Source organism: Monopterus albus, unplaced genomic scaffold, assembly GCF_001952655.1.
Source record: "Monopterus albus unplaced genomic scaffold, M_albus_1.0 scaffold48.1, whole genome shotgun sequence".
Lineage (NCBI taxonomy): Eukaryota > Metazoa > Chordata > Actinopteri > Synbranchiformes > Synbranchidae > Monopterus > Monopterus albus.
In genome coordinates, this window is record NW_018127928.1 from 1198399 (window position 1) to 1216721 (window position 18323).

The following is an 18323-nucleotide window of genomic DNA, read 5'->3' on the forward strand; positions in this document are numbered from 1 at the left end:
CATACTTGCTATAGCAGGAAAGAGAAGGAGAAGCAAGGGAAAAGGAGAGAAAGAGAGAGACTCGATTTAAATGTGGCACTGAGAAAAACAAAGGAGGGAAAACAGATTGTGTATTAAGATGTGTTGCCTCTGGTGAAGCGCCAGTTGAAGACGAGGAAGAACATTTGCAGCCTTCAGTTCTCAGTATTATTAGCATTAGTTTCTGCTTTGGTCAGCTCGGAGACGAGAAGCAGCCAGTGGAAGACGGCAGAAACTTCAAACTGAGCTGCTGGGAGTCCACGACGGACAGCAAGGGATTTAATTCGAGATCCTGGTTTCAGATAAAGGAGCATTCTGTGAAACTGAGGAGCAAAGATGAACCAAACTGCATCCGTGTCTCATCAGATTGAGTGTCAACCTGCCAAGGACACCAAGGTAGGAGGGATTTGTTCATGATGTGGTTGTTTTTAGTCCTTTTTAAATCTCACACTATGCTTTTATCCTCACTGCACCACTCACCTATAGATCAGCTGATTACAGCACATTAATATTTAACATTTGCCACAGTTCTGATCTTAAAGCACCTTGTCGGAGCCCTTACACTCTCCCTAACAAGTGTTGTTTTGTGCATTTCTAACCAATGGCTCTATCCATAATGCTAAGGTGGTTGTTCCAAACATATCCAGCTGAAGTAAATAATTATAAACAAGCTGTGTCAGTAAAAAAGATGTTTTTAGACAGTTTTTGAAAGAAAGGTATGGCAGGTTTATGTGTTTGAGGTGTTATCACACAATCAAATAGCCTCACAAAGCATCAAATATAAGAAGAAAATGAAATCTGCCACTGTCAGAATGCTTAACAGCCCTTCTGAAAACACTTCTGGTTTTAAAATAGCTTTTCAGTTCTCATTTGTTGCAAAGTTGCCCTTCTGTTTTTGAAAAAGCCCTTACAGTTATAGCGGGTAGCATTGTGTCATTTTGTGATATGATACAATCGATCAGTGCAACAAAAAGAAGAAGTTTTGTCATGGTGGCACGTTGTTCTACAAACATGATGTCTGACACAACCAATCATGAGTTAATCCATCAGATAGAAGCAGAATTAAAGAATGACTATGACAGTGTAGCTCAGAGGCACGAGGAGGCTGCAGTGACCACAACACACACAGTACTGTAAGTGTGACTTGAGCCACACTGCGAGACTTGCACTTACTGCTCTTTGTGCTTAATGCTGGTGATGAAATGTGTCAAACTAAATGTTAAGATAAAAGTATCTGACTTAAACTGGGCATGTGTTTGAGTGTGCTGGTCTTGTTTAACACTCAGAAGAAGCCACAGTGCACTGGCATCAACTCTGGGTGTCAGTGATGTCAACAAAACAAAAGGACAGTAGAATATATATATTTTAAGACTATGTTCTCAACTGTATATCTCAATCATGCTGAAAGATCAAAATGCACTCATGCTTTTTGTGCCCTCCTCAGCTGATATTACAATACAAGGCAGAGACAGTGACAGCAGTGAGCAGACTAAAGACTCCAACACTACAGAGCTTCATTATGGCTCGTAGTTTATGCAAAGCAGTTTTTCCTGTAGCTGCGAGCAGATCCCTCAGACAGGGAGACAAACAGCCAATGTATAATCCTGTACAAGCCTGTGCTGCTGTAGCTCCACTGCAGCACCATGGAAGTAATCTGGCAGGAGGGATAAGAGCAAGAACTTCTGCAAAGGAATGCAGATTTTTTAAAGCATTTCCTCACATGCTGTATATGTGAGCTCATGTTTTGTCTGGTGAAAAAAAAGAGCTCCCCAGTCATTTCTGTTACGCTTTCTCTTTTCTTTAACCACTAGTCTCAACATTGACTTCACAGCCATCAAAAACCAAAAACACTTGAGGTTTTTACATGTCAAGAGTAAATAATTACTGTGGATGCATTGTTGCTTTCATTTGCATCATTTAGCCTGAGTGGTTTTAATTGTGTCATAAATCACAGCTCTGTAATCCAGACTCATGCGCCACCTAGTTGTTGCTGCTTCACAAATAAGCAGGAGCCTTTTGAAATACAGGAGCTGTGTATGAACAGTGAGCCACCAAAAGCTGCTGGGCTAATGTGCTGATCTAGTAACGATGAAATTAGCTTTGAATCTGGATACAGACACATCTGTTTTATTAGTTGCTCTTTATGCAAGTATTTAATCCACATGAATCTGATAGCATTTGTTTCATTGCAAAAAACTGCACAGTGAAAACTGTAGTATGCAATAAACTCCTCCACTCATACAGAGACAGAAACATTATTGTATCACTGTCTGTGGTGACCCTGGAATTATAATGTGTAACAAAACATCTGCTTGACAGCATGTCCATCTCACCTCAACACAGTGTCAAATCAGAGGAGCTCTAGGTGTGAAATCTAAACACAGTCACTGCCAAAGCAGCTATCATAAATATAATCAGACTCTGATTTAACTAGGGACATTAAATATGTATTTATGCATTGCTAACATATTTTCTAAGATCTATTTTATCTAGAAAAGTGACACGTTAATGCTTGTTTTGCTCAGCAGGCTTTCACGCTACACCTTTAGCGGGATCAGTTACAGCTAATATCTGATGACACTCTGTGGGTGTTATGTATCTTTCAATGGTCTGTGTCAAAGTCTCTTTTCCAGGTGTTTCCAGGTTTTCACATAACGGTGAAAATCTACAGTATGTCAGCCTTGTTCAGATGACTTGTTTTGTCCAACGGTTCAAAAACCAAAGGCATTCCATTTGCGATGATGCAACGCAGAAAAGAAGAACACAAACGTGGCATTTTCTCATATTTATGAAGCTGGAACCAGTAATTTAGAATTTTGACAAAACTCATTGGTGATTGATAATTAGACTAACTGATAAACTTTTAATAGTTTCAGCCCTAATGTCTTATCTTCTAATACACTGATGTTATGAGAGTCTTTTACAGACCAGCCCCAGCTCTGTCAGTAGTTTCTTCTGTAGTTGCTGAATTAAAATAATCATATTTTGACTAATTTCATGTGCACAGACAAATGTGACTTTTGCTCTTTCAGGCGCTTTCATGTAGGAAAGAATTCTTTATCTGATATGCTGGATGGATTATTACATATGAACTTAAGGTTTTTATATGAAATATGTGGCTGTAAATACAGTTATACCATGGGGCTGATCAACTGCTATGTTGATAAGACTGGTTTTATTAATGTTACACATCCAAAACTATCAGTTTTCTTTTTATTCCTTTGCCAGTTAACCGCAGCATCACACTCATTCAAAATCAATGTATATTTATCATGATGAACTAGAACAAAATGTAGGGAGTGGCCCATTTTATTTCATTTTAAGGAAATGTTTTCCTTCAGTTCAAAAATGTCTGCTCTCTTATCATCATTACGGTAATCATTCCTTCCCCGTCTCCTCATTTTCAGCTGCTGCTATGATCGTGCTGGTTGTTGCTAAGTAACTTGTTATTTCAGGATATTTCTAAATAGATATATATCTATATATATGTATATATATATATATATCAGTCAAATCCCATTTGCATGAGGTCAGGAGAGTGGGAGTGTGTTCATAGACAGTGTTTGCAGTGAATCAGTGGTTGGAGCACTGAGCAGCACTTTTAAAGGACAGAAATTCTCATCTTCTAGATGTTGTTTTTCTATCTTTAGAGCATCTGTTGACATAGAGGAGTATGCTTTTATTTTGTCTACTCATCTAGTACCTAATCGAAAATGTGTAAAAATGTCTTTTAGCAAGTCTGACCTTGAATCATTAGACAGCAAAAAGATTTTGGATTTTGTACTTTAAATACTCACTGAATAGTGTGAGAATTATATTTAATTGTATTAAAAACAACAAAAGGGTAATTCTTTTGAATTAAATTACGACTGACAGTATTATTGTTTGGAACGAAATACTGTAAGATTAACTGTTTTATTGTGTTTCCAGTGCACTAAGAGGGATTTTAGAGGAGACTAAGCTACATCAATTTGGTGAGACTTAACCCCTCACAAGTAACTCAACTCAAATGTCAAGTCAGAGCTGTTTTAGAGAAGACAGTAACGCATTTATCTCTATTTGATTTATTGACTTACCCCATTAGATTTATAAGGATATAACAGAAGACCATTGGCTGAGCTCTAATGGCAGCTCACAAATATTTAAATGAGTAACGTTTACAAGTTAAGATTCCTCTTAACTGTCGACAACTCACATGACACTTTCCCTCCATTTTATGGAAGTAACAAAGCAAAAATGATGGGCACCAGTGGGTTTACATGACACAAGTACTGAAACCTATCAATTTAAGTGTAGTTAGCTCAGATTTTATTATATTTTTATGTGTTGATTTGAGGTTTATTTAAAGGAATTGTTTGGCATTTTGGGAAATTATTTGCTTTCTTGCTGAGAGTTAGATTAAAAGATTGATGCATGTACATGGAATATAAAGTCACACTGAGCAGCAACTGGTTTAGCACCAAGACTGGGAAAAAATGAGGGACTTATACTGTTTCCTCATCTTTATGCTTAGATAATCTAACCAGCTTCATCAGAGTAGCTTCATCTTTCCTGTACAGACATGGCAGTGGCATCATCTAATTCACTGTAGCAAAAACAAATACACATATTTCCCAGAATGTCAAACTTTTTTCTTTAAGTCATAAACTCAAAATGTAAAAGATTGAAACTTCCTCTAATGGAAAGAGGTTTTCAGTCAACATAGTTTGTTTCCTTTGAAGGAACTCAGAACTTGTACCGGGGTGAGCTGCCAACTGTAAACCCTGTGAAACAGAGCAGATTGCCATCTGAGTTTAAACAGCCTGTCCGGTTCCCAGTCACAGTCACGTTGTGTCGTCACTGTCATCTGTTACTGTGCAAAGGGACATGGAGTAAAGAAGCTCGCTAGCCTGTGGAGAAAGATGACTAGTCCTGTTTCAGCCATCTTCATCATCGTTGACCTAACTGCATTGAAGGTGCCCATAAACCTGTGATTAGCATGCTGGCCTTTGAGCACTGATATGCTTCAGTAGATAATGTTACCACATCCCACTCACATAATATGTTGAAGCAATATTAATGAACCATACACTGAGCACTTTAGTGTGCTGTGGTGTCACTTAATAAAGGCACAAAGGAGAACTAGCTACTTGAATAGATTCACAGTTTAGATTCACAGGCACAAGATTTGTTGTTTAAAAATCTGAAATGCAGAGCAGAGCTTTGTGCATTTGCACAGCCTACACTGTTATCTTGAGAAAGCCAGGCTGTGTGTGAGATAAAGAGTCCCCCTGCCAAGTTTCTGACTAGGCTATGCAATGCACAAGATATTAACACAAAACTGTGAACTACGGTATCAACTTAATATTCACTGTTGCTTGCTAACATTCATACTAATCGCTCACACTACATGTACTACTGATACAGCAGCAGGTATTACAGCTACTGCTAAGGTGGATTCAGCAAATGCAGTACAACCAGGACCATTTGTGTAGTATTATTATTTCTGTGGCTGATTCATCTGGTGTTAGTCTTTCAGGCATGTTTGTTTTTTTTGCTTTGACCCTCAACACAACTTTCACTATCAATATAAAGGATATTACATATGTTATGCATAAAGTATATAGTGATTTGCAGTATTATACAGGATATTAATCTTCAGTTTTCTATTCAAGCTATTTAATTCTTTTCTAAATGCATTTGCTTCTCATTTCTTTTATTTACTTATGTATTTATGTGAAGTAGCTGCTGTAACACTGCAGTTTCCCTCATTTACACAAACTCTATGTCTGTTGTGACGTGGTCATGTCATGTTTTGAAAGCAAATTAACTTTATGTTCAAAGGTTATACACTATCAAACCCAAAACATCACAGTTTCCCCCTTCATTTGCCATTTTGGATACTCCTCCTGGAGTAGCTATTTTGTTGCAGCTATAACTTTCACAAATAGTACTACAGCTGACATTGCCACTACTCCTCTCTTACTGCTGTGAGCACTGTTACTGCTACAGAATGATGCGTCACAGCATAGCAATGGACAGATTCACCTGCAAGGGCACCTACAGTGTCAAAAGACAAGCTCCAATTAACTTCTGTTCATGAAAATGTGGTGCCATTATGTAACTGTTTACATGGGGCCCCTTTGTTAGACAAGTACTAATGCAGCACCCTTATTAATTTGAGTTGATATTGTGTCTTAGTGGTGCATATTCCCAAACAATGTTTTACTGAATTAACTGCCAGTTGATACACAATACATCTGCAGCTTTTGGGCTGCCTCATTTGTAATGAATTCACACAGTAAACTAATTTCATTATATGCAGGTCTGTTTTTTGTCACTAGAGGACAGTCTTTCACAAGACTGCACTGCTGTCAAGGTTTGACAATGGATTTCTACTGGCATCCTGTGATGTAATAGGAAACTAAAAATCCTGCTCAATTCAGTAAAAATCTAAAAAAAAAATGATTAAATGTAAAACCAGAGGTTTTCCTCACCACACCATAACTCATTGTGATCTCCACTGAAGTTTATTTGATATTATGTGGTATATCGTGTATGAGTTTATGTGCTGTTAGAATAACCAAAAAATGAAACAGCCTACATCATCTTCACCTTATTCATCACAGTTACCTTTATGAGAAAATCATGAATGTACAGTAAGAGCTGTTTTCTTTGATGTGCTTTATTTTTGGGTCAGTGAGTCAGACTGTGGCTCACATGGCACCAAGCACTATGAGGACTCATCTCAGGTTAGACTGCTCTGAAACATAATTGCCCAAACCAAGGTCACTGCTTCAAGGGCAGCAGCTCAGAAGCTACACAGTGCTCACATCTGTAAACATACACATCCCTGCAAAATAGCTCTCCTCACTCAGGCACAGCTGCTAAACATATACAGTAGCATGAACACTTATATGGTAACCAAATCTACTGCCATCCAGTGCGGCTTGGCCAATGGTTAGTAGCCATACACAGATCTAGACAGGTGACAAATGAAAGGAAACACGATGATAAAGTATCTCAGTAAGGTGCAGGGCTGCCACGTGCCACCAGAGCAGCTTCAGTGCACCGTGGTATACGAGTCTGTGAACTCTACTGGAGGAATGAACACTGTTCTTCCGACAGATATTCTCTCATGTGGCGGTTTGACGATGGTGGTGGAGATGCTGTCTAACACGTCGGTCCAGCATCTCCCATAGGTGTTCAACTGGATTGAGATCTGGTGACTGTGAAGGTCTTAGCATATGAGTCACATCATTTTCATACTCATCAAACCATTCAGTGACCCTTATGCCCTGTGGATGGGGGTGCTGTCATCCTGGAAGAGTTTTAATTTGTCACCTGTCTGTAGATATACAGTTCAGAAAAAGTCATGTACCTGAAAGCTGGTTGTGCTGTAGCTCTAGATCTTCATGGCCCAGGGGAGAAAAACAAGACTGTCACCTGGAAGCTCACAGAGTAAATAACAAGCAGCGTCTTGTTAAACAAGACTGTTGTCACAAGTGTCTCTACAGCAGTGACTGAGTGAAAAGTCTGTCAATCTTAACACTGAGTTCAGCCTGAGCAAAGAAAATCAGCTTTAAGTCAGGAAATGAATTACCGCTGATTAAACTGAGTAAAAATGAAAGACAACTGCTGTGAAAATGTAATTGTGATGCATTAGCTGTCATTTTATTTTCACATTTTTACCAACTTGTCTCATTGTGTGGACTGCTCTGAGCAATTAACAGCAAGTAGTTAATAAAGATCATTAGTGTTCGTGACTGAAAACAGCAGGTTCCTTCAGTTTGAGACACATGCCACCAGCCTTTATCACCACAAAATAAACATTATGAAAGGTTTTCATTTTCCAGTGGTGCTACTAGAACCAGGCACATGCTGTTCAGTAATGACACATTCTCCCTCAGTTGAAATCATCATTATTTTGGAAATGTTTGACGCATCTGCCTGCCTACATTGTCACAGGACTTTTAATCCAGCATGCATGGATTTAATTAAACATAAACAATAAGATAAGCACAATTACAAGCACAGTTTAATGCATTAAAGCTGTTTGATATCACAGTTTACCAACTGTTTCAGTGGTTTTGTTTAAAACCTTTACCATGCCTGTGACTAAGCTTTTGTCAGCAAGTGTGAAGGCAGAGAAAACTGGAGAAAGAACAAGCAGATGTTCAGTTAATTGGCACTGGCGGTCAGTCACAGCTTCCAGTATGGAGCTGAATAAAAAACAGCGAGAGAAAAGAGATAAAGAAGGGCTGAGCAGCTCCTTAACACCTCTGACTAATAAAATCTTTTCTCTTAATCAGCAATGAACTCTGTGACCCATGTCTTCTCTCAAGGTGGTAATATGTAAGGTTAAAAAAGTGTCTGTGTGGAGAAAGAAAGAGCTAATAAGGTGGTTCTGTGAAAAAGTCATTTTTAAAAGATAAGTTTTAAATTACTCTAACTAAACCTAGTTTAACTTAAAAAGTGGAAACAGGGAGAAACAGCTGGCCTGGCTCTGTCTGTACAACAGCTTAGCAAATGCACTAGCTTTCCTTTAGTGTCTGCTGAAACACTACAACATTGCTGTGCTGTCAGACATGTTAGCAGTCTTCTTATCTAACTCTCGACAAGTAAGAAAATAAGTGTATTTAAGTCCTCCCTTCTAAAGATATCTTAGCTTCTGTATTTGTTTTTCAAATTTTACTGCAATACTACAAAAGTAAAAGAACTGCAGCAAACATCACTCCGAGCAGCAGCTTCACCACAAGGTGTTTAAATAAATGGCTCTTTATTGGTGACTTTAAGACTTTAAAGACAGTGTCTCACTCTGCAATATTGCTGTGCCGTGAGCATCAGTCAAGCACAAGTGTCAGTGTCTCCTCCGGTGAAGCAGCACCTCTTACTTTCTAATTCCTATAATCTGTCTAAGCAGGCTGGGTTGACTTTGAGCTCCTGCTGCGCAGCAGAGTGAACATTGCGGTTTGACTCTAACCCTCTCCAGGCTTTTCTTTGCTGCCCGTCAACCTTTCTGCTGCTCATTGATGCCTTGATTCATAGATGTCAGAAATTTGCATCTTTTTAACCTTCTTACTCGCATATTTAAAGTCTTTGGGCAGAAAGTTCAAACAGCATCATGGGTAAGGTTTGGTCTATTAAATGAAAATCTCACCCTAAAACCCTTTCTACTGTATCTCTTCTGTCATTTGATGCGATTTGATTGTTGTACCTGAGAAATGACAAGACATCAGGTCTAGATACTGTATTTGTAGGCACATTTCAATCATTTAAAATATTAACAGAAAATAAAGCACAAGAAGAAAAGGCCTTTATTGTCATTGCATTATGTACAAAACTAAGACATTTCAGTGCCATTACAGTGGTGCCACACAGTAAGTCAAATGAATAAATACCCCAGTTAAAAGTGAAATAACACAAGCCACACAAGACTTGACAAGTCTTAATAATCACAAGTCTTAACAAGTTAAAAACAAAGGTCCCTAACACATTTAAGTACAAAGATAACCCAATCCAGTCCCTTAGTCCCAGTCTATCAAAGCCACATAGGAGTACCATGTGTAACTGCTACAAAAATGATGAGGGAGCCCCTGAGATAGACTGGTGACCTGTTCACGATGGACCCCGCCTCTCACTGGCTCCAGCGCCCCGTGGCCCTGTTCAGGATAAGTGGTATAGATAATGGATGGATGGATTATGAGAGTGAGTGATTTACATAATGTATTAATTGTACATGGGATGCTATTGCACATTAAATGGTAGATACTTTCCATTTTACATGTTTTGATTAAGAATATAGATTGCTTTAGGAAAACTGTTCTTGAATCCGTTTGTCCAGGTTATTAGTTACACTGTTGGAGAGCAGTGTCACCAAACCTACCAAACCTACGCCCTTGGATAATAGTGTGAAGAGTCTTTTATGATGTTTTGTGCTCTGGTTATGTAATGTGTGTTGGCCGATATCTTCCAGAGGAAGCAGAGAACAGCCTATGTCTTTATTTATTATTATTATGGCAGTTTCTGGTGAGAGAAGTCTTCCTTATAGATCTTCTATGCTGCTCCAGGGACTACAGCAGGCTCAGTTGAACAGACTGTACTGCCTTCCATCAAGTTTCAGAGTTTATTTAGCATTCATTACATGCACATATTCAGCACAGACACCCCACCCTGCACCCCAGGAACAACATTGGGTAGTGCACAAAATCACTAATTGAAATAAACTAACACATGGTGGAAAGAGGCAAAGTCAAAGCTCCATTATGTAAACTAAAGGATTATTCCAGCTTATTACAACTTTGAACTTGTTTGTATAGTTTAGTTTTTTTTTTCTCTACAATTTATAACACCATGCTCACCGAGAATAGCTAACAATTCTACCAGTTTTGGAATAAAAAGCCAATATCTTTGGTTCTGCTGCATTGATTTTGGTATGTTTTGAGAACTATCCATCATGGTTTTGACGCTGTTAGAGAAGTGCAACATTACATTAGTGGAACAACTCCCCAGTGCAATTTATTTGGAAGCAGAGAACAAAGATCAGCTATAAAATTAATACACAAAGTGTCTGTTGTAAACATCTGTCATGGTTTACAGACTGACTTCAGCTCGTCATCATTGAGCAGATTATTTCTCTGTAAAATGAAAGTCTGCTAATGACCTTTAATGGGCACACCTTTGGTTGTACCCTCAAATAAAGTGATTTATTATTAAATAAAGTGGCTTATTGTTGGCCTCTTTATAAACTGATCAATAATCTTGGTGCTGCTGTTTCTTGCGCTGTCTGGCTGAATTTTAGAGACACTTCTGTATTCCAAGACCTCAGCAGTGATTTTTGTGGGTTGAATGTTAATATAATGAACAGACAAACAGAAGATTAAGCTTCAGGTTGTTATAAATAAGAACGTCCCATTTATTTTGAACTAAAATAACAATTTTTTGACAGGTAACTGCATGTTTTGTTCATGTTTGCGAATGCTAAAACACTAACACTACTGTGTTATAAATCTACCTAAAATGAATTGATCTGTTACACTTTATGCACTTAATTGATAAAATGCATTTTTACTCAGTGTTAAAGCCTAATGCTACACATTTTAAACAATAAAGGTGTTATTATGTTATTATTGTTACTTTGTTTGTCCTAGGAAATAAAGGTATGAAATCAACATTTTATGACCTATTTTTTACATCTTCTTTTAAACCCACCTTAGTCTGATTGTCCTTTCAACACAGAAAGTGGAACAGTTCAGCTCAGTGGGCTTCAGTGTCACCAGCAGGCAAATTTCCCCGGACACAAGTGAAACTGGGTTGACTGATTTCACTTATGAATGACACCATTTTTTACATAGTAAAATCAGAGCAGGGGGGTTTTGTGTGTGTGCATGTGTGTCTGCCAGACGTGTGTTTACTCCGATAAGCCAGACAGACATGCTGGCAGCAAGAGTAGGAGAGGAGACCATTTCTTCCTTGCTCATTGTTGTTTTTTACTCTCCTGCAGTGCAGAACGAATACATTTTTCATTGTTTTTGGTCATTTTGAGCTTGTGTGATAGTTGAAGAGGAGGGAGCGTCTCGTTGCTGCCTGAGTTTGATGCTTCACGTTTAAGTGTTTTGACTGGAAAGACATCAACATGACGGAGCCAGAGCTCAGGTACCTGGAGGTGAGGTGTCTGTAGCTTTTTATAGAAACCACAGTGCTGTAGTTCCTATGGATGGTGTTGACTGAGTGTTATAACACGTGAGCCTTCAGCAGTTCCTTAATATTTTAAACATCCTGAGGTTTCCTGCATAGCTGAAAAAAATCAATATTTTGGTGGTCGATAGTTATTAAAGTGTACATATAAAATGTAATGTTTCCAGTATGTTTACACTGATAAGGCTGTTTGAGACACGGTGATGGACCTCCATCAAAAAGAGTGACGTGTGTGTTTTATCTTGAAGTCCCAGGAGTGTCTGCTGCCTTCAGGGAGAGGTGAGGCTCAGAGAAAGAGAAACACGTCCCCAGGGACTCAAAGTGTGTCAGGACTCAGGCTGTTGTTGTCAGTGATGAATGGGCTGTAGAGCGTGTTTTTGTGAGATTTGAACACTGGATGTTGGGGTTATTTGGTTCAGACTTTAGGCAGCGGACCAGAAAACATTTGTCCCAACTAGGTTTTCAGCACAGGAGGCACTTTATATGTATGTATATATAATGACTGACATTATATAGACTAGTTAATGAATTAAAGCAAACTCAGAATACTTAAACAAGACAAGAGCTACATGCATCTTCTCAGCAGGTTCACATGTCTCGGCTTCAGAGGAACGTCCACATATCCATCGACTGTCTAAATCTGGTCTCAGCGGCTTTTTTTATATGACAGCAAACAAAATGGAAAAATGATAAGAATCTATTAGGTTACTTTTGCAGAAAACTGTGAAAAACATAAATCACAGTTTACTGAAGCCCAAGATGACGATAACAATAACACAAGCAATTTAAAAGCTTTCAAACCCTAAGAACTCAGTTTATTATCACATATGGCAAAGGCAGCAAATCATCACATTAAGAAGCTAGAAGAACACTATGTTTTGTATTTTTGCCTGAAGGTTTTGCCTTTTACAGTCTTTCTCAGGTCATCTTTGCCCAGGTCCAATAAAAGACCACATAGCAGGTTATTTAGTCTGCAGCCATGAGCCCCATTTTGGATTGGGTTGAATCATGAAGGTCTAAAACAAACATCTGCATATAATTTAACTTGGGACTCTCCAGGTGTAACATGGGGTTAAACCCTGTTGGCAAAATTTATAACATGCACTCAGTGCTTTCTGTTTGATACTATAAAGGCTTTCTCTGGATGCACGGATGCCTGGAGCCCAGCTGGAATCTCAGGCTGGTTAATGAGTGTAGCACATTGGGTCAGCCAGTAAACCCTCACCTGCCTGTTTCTAGGTCACTGTAGAGGATTCAGGGGTTTTTTTCACACCCTTCACTGCTTTTTGTCTTGGCTCATGGCATGTTAGATTTCAATTTGTCATCACCAATGTGCATTTCTGTTTCTCAGTGTTGTTATTTAAATATTTGAGGAAATAATGTTAGTAACAACAGAATAATTTCAGCATCAGCTGCATCACTGCGCTACGTAACAGTGTCTTAGTGTTTTTCATGGCCTTGGTTCATCCAGATTCTCTAACTCTTTGTCATGTAAGACTTTCATACCTGTTATGTAAAAACACAATGTTTTTGGTTATTTGGTTTTGGTGAACAAAGCTTACTCTCATTTAAATGCAGTTTGTTCTGGAAACCAAACAAAATCACTGTGTATAAATGACAAAGTCCACTTATGTCATTATGGAAATGACTAACATGTTTGCAGGTACATGGCTTTCATCTGCCAGCATCATTACACTCCCCCTCACAGCTTATTGTTTCTGTGCTGTTTGTAATTTTGCATCTTTATAAATGGATATTCAGGCCTTGAGATGTAAAGCGTTCCCATGGTTCAGTGTTTAAGGCCCCTTCTGCTACTAAACACACTGAAATATAAATTAATATCAAAGGAAATTCTTTTCTTTTATTATGATTATTTACAGATTGGTCCTTGAATACATTTCCTTCCCCTACACCTGGTATTACTTTGAACACAACAGTAAGATGGAAGAAAGATACATATGGCAATAGGTTATGCTTTTTTGGGGTGGGGTGGGGGGATTTTGTGCAGTTGCCTAACAGGCACTTTTGTGCCTGTAACAACTTAAAGAACACAACTTTTTTTCTTTCTCGTCTTTTAAGCACAAGACAAGCTGAATAATCTGCACAGATGTTATTTAATGTGTGGATGTTTTTTGCCCTCAGTGCTTTAAGGGCTTTTCCTTGATGGTACTCATCACTGTCAATCCACTGCTTAAATACTTTCACATTCTTATATATCTAAACATAGCTATAAACAGTTTATCGATGCTTTAGTCAGTGCAAGTGGATATTTAAATGCAAGATTGGATTTTTTTTTTTTTGAAGATAAATAACTTTCTGTGAACATGGTACACATATTTTTAAGGATCAACATATTTGTGCCATTCAACAGTTCCTCATTAATATAAAACATAATCCAACAGCAGTTACTGTATGTTTCCTACAATATGAATTTGCTTTTAGTAATTAATTGTATATAAAAGCAATTTCCAGGAAACAGGGTTGACTTTTTTCCAACACACAAGGATTAGGGACATAGTGAATGGAACACAGATGCATAACAGTGTCACTATACAGAAAGAAATGGTGTACAGAGTTGAAAACATGCTGACACAGAACAAAAACTTGCTTTCCACCAAGCCACCAAAGACTATCTGCCAACGACTGCACAAAGCTGTAAGAAAAAAGCCTTCAGAGACTTGTTCTTGAATACATTTGTTGGAAAAACTCAACTTGAAAAATAGAAAGGAAAAATCATAAAATGTTACTGCAGGAAGAGACAATCACATTCCATTGAAGTTGCACCAGGCTATGTAATAAAAAACGTAATAAAAATGATGTGTCTTTTAAATGAGCAAGGACTTGAGGGGCCATCAGTATCTTCCTTCCTTTAGTAAGTATAGTTTTGTGTGTCCTAAAGAACGAGGAAGCGAAGCAGTATTTCAAGACTTTTACTTGCTCTTATCAGGACTTTGCCTCAAATCATTCTGGGTCAATTAAGAGACTTAGAGTAGGAACCTACCTTATCAAAAAAAAAAAAGCTTTCCCAGCCAACCGCAGTGGTTCCTAACTCAGGCCCTGCAGGTTACCATCCTGGCAGCAGGTTAATTACATTCACCTGTCATCCCAGGTGTAAGTCAGAAAGCAGGAGTGAAACCCAGACGAGTTTGGAAATCAGACAGGAGGAGGAATCTCAACTGTTTCGGCTCACGGCCCATTAAAACAAAATGTTTCCTGCTTGCTGTCTCTGGAAAAGGCCGCACAGCATTGGATGCTACTGTTCTGATCTTTTTTTTCATGGATTTCATTGTGGATCCCAATGGTTAAAATGATGAAGCCCAAGTCTAAGTAAAAACGATGTTAGAAGGGCCCAGCACAGCCAAAGGAAAACATCTTGGGATGCTGTGTTTGAATTTTAGAGGAGGCCAAGAAGCTCAAAATGACTCAACATTTTACAAGTAAAAATACACACCAAATAATAAAAGAAAGCTGTAACATGACAAAACAGATACACATAATAATAAAACTGTTTAATATGTTGCTTCCTATCCAATACATCAACTCAAAATAGCAATAATTTGCTGATAGTTACTTCCAGCACAACACACAGCAGATACTTGAATACTGTGTGCATAATTTTAAACACAGACAGAATGGCAAGAAGGCCAGCGCACAAATATATGCATGCAAAGAGAATGCAAACATGCACAAAATCTAGAGCTATGCTGGACACACAAGCACAGATGCACAAACTCGCTTGTGGTCTGAAGACTGCAGAGAAGATTTCTGCCTTTGGGATATTATTGAACTTCCCAAACACCGGCAGAGGTCAGAGAGAGAGAGAGCTCATTTCCATGTGATCTCTGATTCCATCAATTAAATATTTAATGGGAAAGAAGAGAGTCAAAGCTTTGAAGATCTTCCTTCCTCATCTTCAGTTCCTGCCATTTTTCTTTCTTCTACCACCCTCCATTGCTTCCCCTCCTCCACTACTTCCATCATCTTCAGCCTCTCTATCTATGCCATTCAATTTACTCGTTAATGCTTCACCTCTGCTTTCCTCAGAATTTTCAATCTGCTACCATTTTCCTCCCTTGTTCCCTGCTTGTTGAACTTGTGCCTTTCATCCTCTGTGAGCAACATCGCTCATTCACTTTCCGTCAAGCACACATACACTGGTGCTACTGCACATCTCATGCTTTTCATTCACCACTACCATTTCAGACCCCTAGAAGTTTGAGTCTGAAGATCTGAATTTAAAGCAGCATTATTCTGGAGAAGGCAGATAGGGAAAACTGTTTGGAAGAAATAAAGGACAAAAAAGAAGAAAAGATAAAGTCATTACAGCATGCTCATGCAGTATTTGCTATAAGCTTTCAATCAGTGAGGATGCAGTAATGCATTTGTGCAGTGTCACTTTGTAATTTAGGCTGATAAGGTGGCAGTACTTTTGGATTAAATTTTTGCTTTGTGTTACTTTTTAGATCTGGATCAAGATATCTAATGCAAACCCTGATCATAAATACAAGCTGAAAAGATACTATAAGCAGGGCTGTAAGAAAATATCAATACACTTGAGTATCACGATATTATGTTTTGCAATACTGTATCAATTTTCATAAACTCCCATCAATTTTTAATTAATAGTTCACATGCCAAGTGCTATGATGTTGTTATGGAGACTGTGACAAATGCAAATGCAGATCCCTGTTCTGATTGCATAAAAAGTGAACCTTTACAGGAACATGTATACATATCATGTGTGTGTTTCTTATTATATGAGTCTTTCTAAAATTAAATTTTTTGCAATATATCACCTTGTTTACAGTATCACAATATATAGAGCTGTAGCCCCTGTACTGCGATACGCATTGTATCACCAGATTCTTGCCATTAAAGCCCTAATTTTATGTTGTGAGAATAGACACCATTGTGAGTCAGAATTAGTTTCTGTAGGTGATGTGGCCCTTTAATCATCATCAAAATTACTCCTAATTCTAATTTTAAGGAACAAGTGAATCTGTGCCCCTCATCTACCTCTATTTGTTACCTGTAGGATTTGTAAGAAACACTGGCCGAGCTTATGTACTGCCTGCGCTCTGCTTGTCTACTAAGTCTCTGGCACATCCTGCCAACTGACACATATAATAATGTCACACACTTCCAGTAAAGAGGGGTAAGCTGGTGAATCAGAGTGGAGATTCAACTGAAATTTCAAGTGACAAGCTAATCAATCATCATGCTGCAAGCTGGGAGAATAAAACACCAAGCATGTATCATGGCTTTCTGGCTGAAGAACAAAGCCTTTCCACTCTTATGAGGACTTTGCCTCTTTCTGTAAAGTGTAAACCTAAAATACCATAAAGAAATACTTAATCCCAAGATATACTGTACCTTAACCCTTACAGTGACTGTACAACTGTGACTGGTAGGCCTGTGAAACTGTAGATGACTTTACATATTGAAGTGGTGTGATTAAGGCTGTAGTAAAAGAGGTTTTCAAAACTAAACACACACACACAAGTGTACAGAATGAATTAAAAAGAGTATTTATTTGCTCTAAAATAGATAGTAACACTTACAGTAGCATGAACACCTAATTAGCTTACTAGCAAAACATTACTTCCAAGGTTAAGGTGTATTCCATAGTTTGTGGGGTTTCAGGCTACATTAACGTCCATATGTGCAGTATGTATACTTAAGTGTTTTTAACGACTGTACGGAGGCAGGTCCTGGATTTGACTCTTCAAACCGTCTGGATTAAAAAACATTCCATCAATAAGAAAACCTATACCCAACTTGAAATGAAAAACCAACATAAAGTGTCTCAGTAAGGTGTTGGGCCATCACGTGCCACTAGAGTAGCTTCAGTGCACCCTGGCACTGATTCTACAAGTCTCTGAACTCTACTGCAGGGATGAACACCATTCTTCCAACAGAAGCTCCCTCATTAAGTGTTTTGATGATGGTAATGGCTAACATGTCGCTCCAACACCTCCCATAGGGGTTTAAGTGGGTTGAGATCTGGTGACTGCGAAGGCCACAGCATAGGATTCATATCACTTTCTCATTAAACCATTCATTGACCCTTGGTACCCTGTGGATGGAGGCACTGTCATCCTGGAAGAGACCACTCTCTTCAGGATAGAACTAGTTCATCATAGGATACAGGCAATCACTAAGAACAACTTGGTATTGATGAGAAACAGCTTTTGTCATTTATCTGTACTTATTGGTCCTCAGAAGTAAAGACATACACACAACACACACGAGGTGACAAATATCCTCAGGCTGGTTTGTCTTTTACCATCTACTCTCCATCTTCATTTTCTTTTTCATTCCCCCCCCTCCTGTTATCTTCATTATTTTTAGATGGGATAGTGGTTACAGTGTGTGTGTCCATTGGGAGGGTTTGCGTCTTCAGGGCTTTCTCTGTGATACCTATCAGTTTGCATTCAGTCACTTGACAGCAGGAAAGGCCAGCTGGTTACTGATCTGCTGGGTTGTCTCACTTCATTCCCATTTGAAGGAATTTCAAAAGATGTCTCAGTCCAGTTCATTCTTCAGTGACATGGCTATGATGTTGTTATGGAGACTGTGACAAATGCAAATGCAGATCCCTGTTCTGATTGCATAAAAAGTGAACCTTT

The 18323-nt window shown here is 38.5% G+C and overlaps 1 protein-coding gene across 2 annotated transcripts in view; it reads left to right on the forward strand.

Moving 5' to 3' along the window:
- The window catches only part of LOC109960571 (inactive dipeptidyl peptidase 10-like), a 58261-nt gene continuing 39938 nt past the window's right edge, over positions 1-18323 (forward strand). Inside the window, exon 1 of one of the 2 annotated variants that reach the window (XM_020600767.1) lies at positions 1-414. In XM_020600767.1, the coding sequence (XP_020456423.1) occupies positions 355-414 (60 nt within the window). In that variant the 5' untranslated portion in view covers positions 1-354. Of the gene's footprint in view, positions 415-11451; positions 11663-18323 lie in introns of those variants that run through there. The other variant, XM_020600769.1, reaches the window with a different exon arrangement.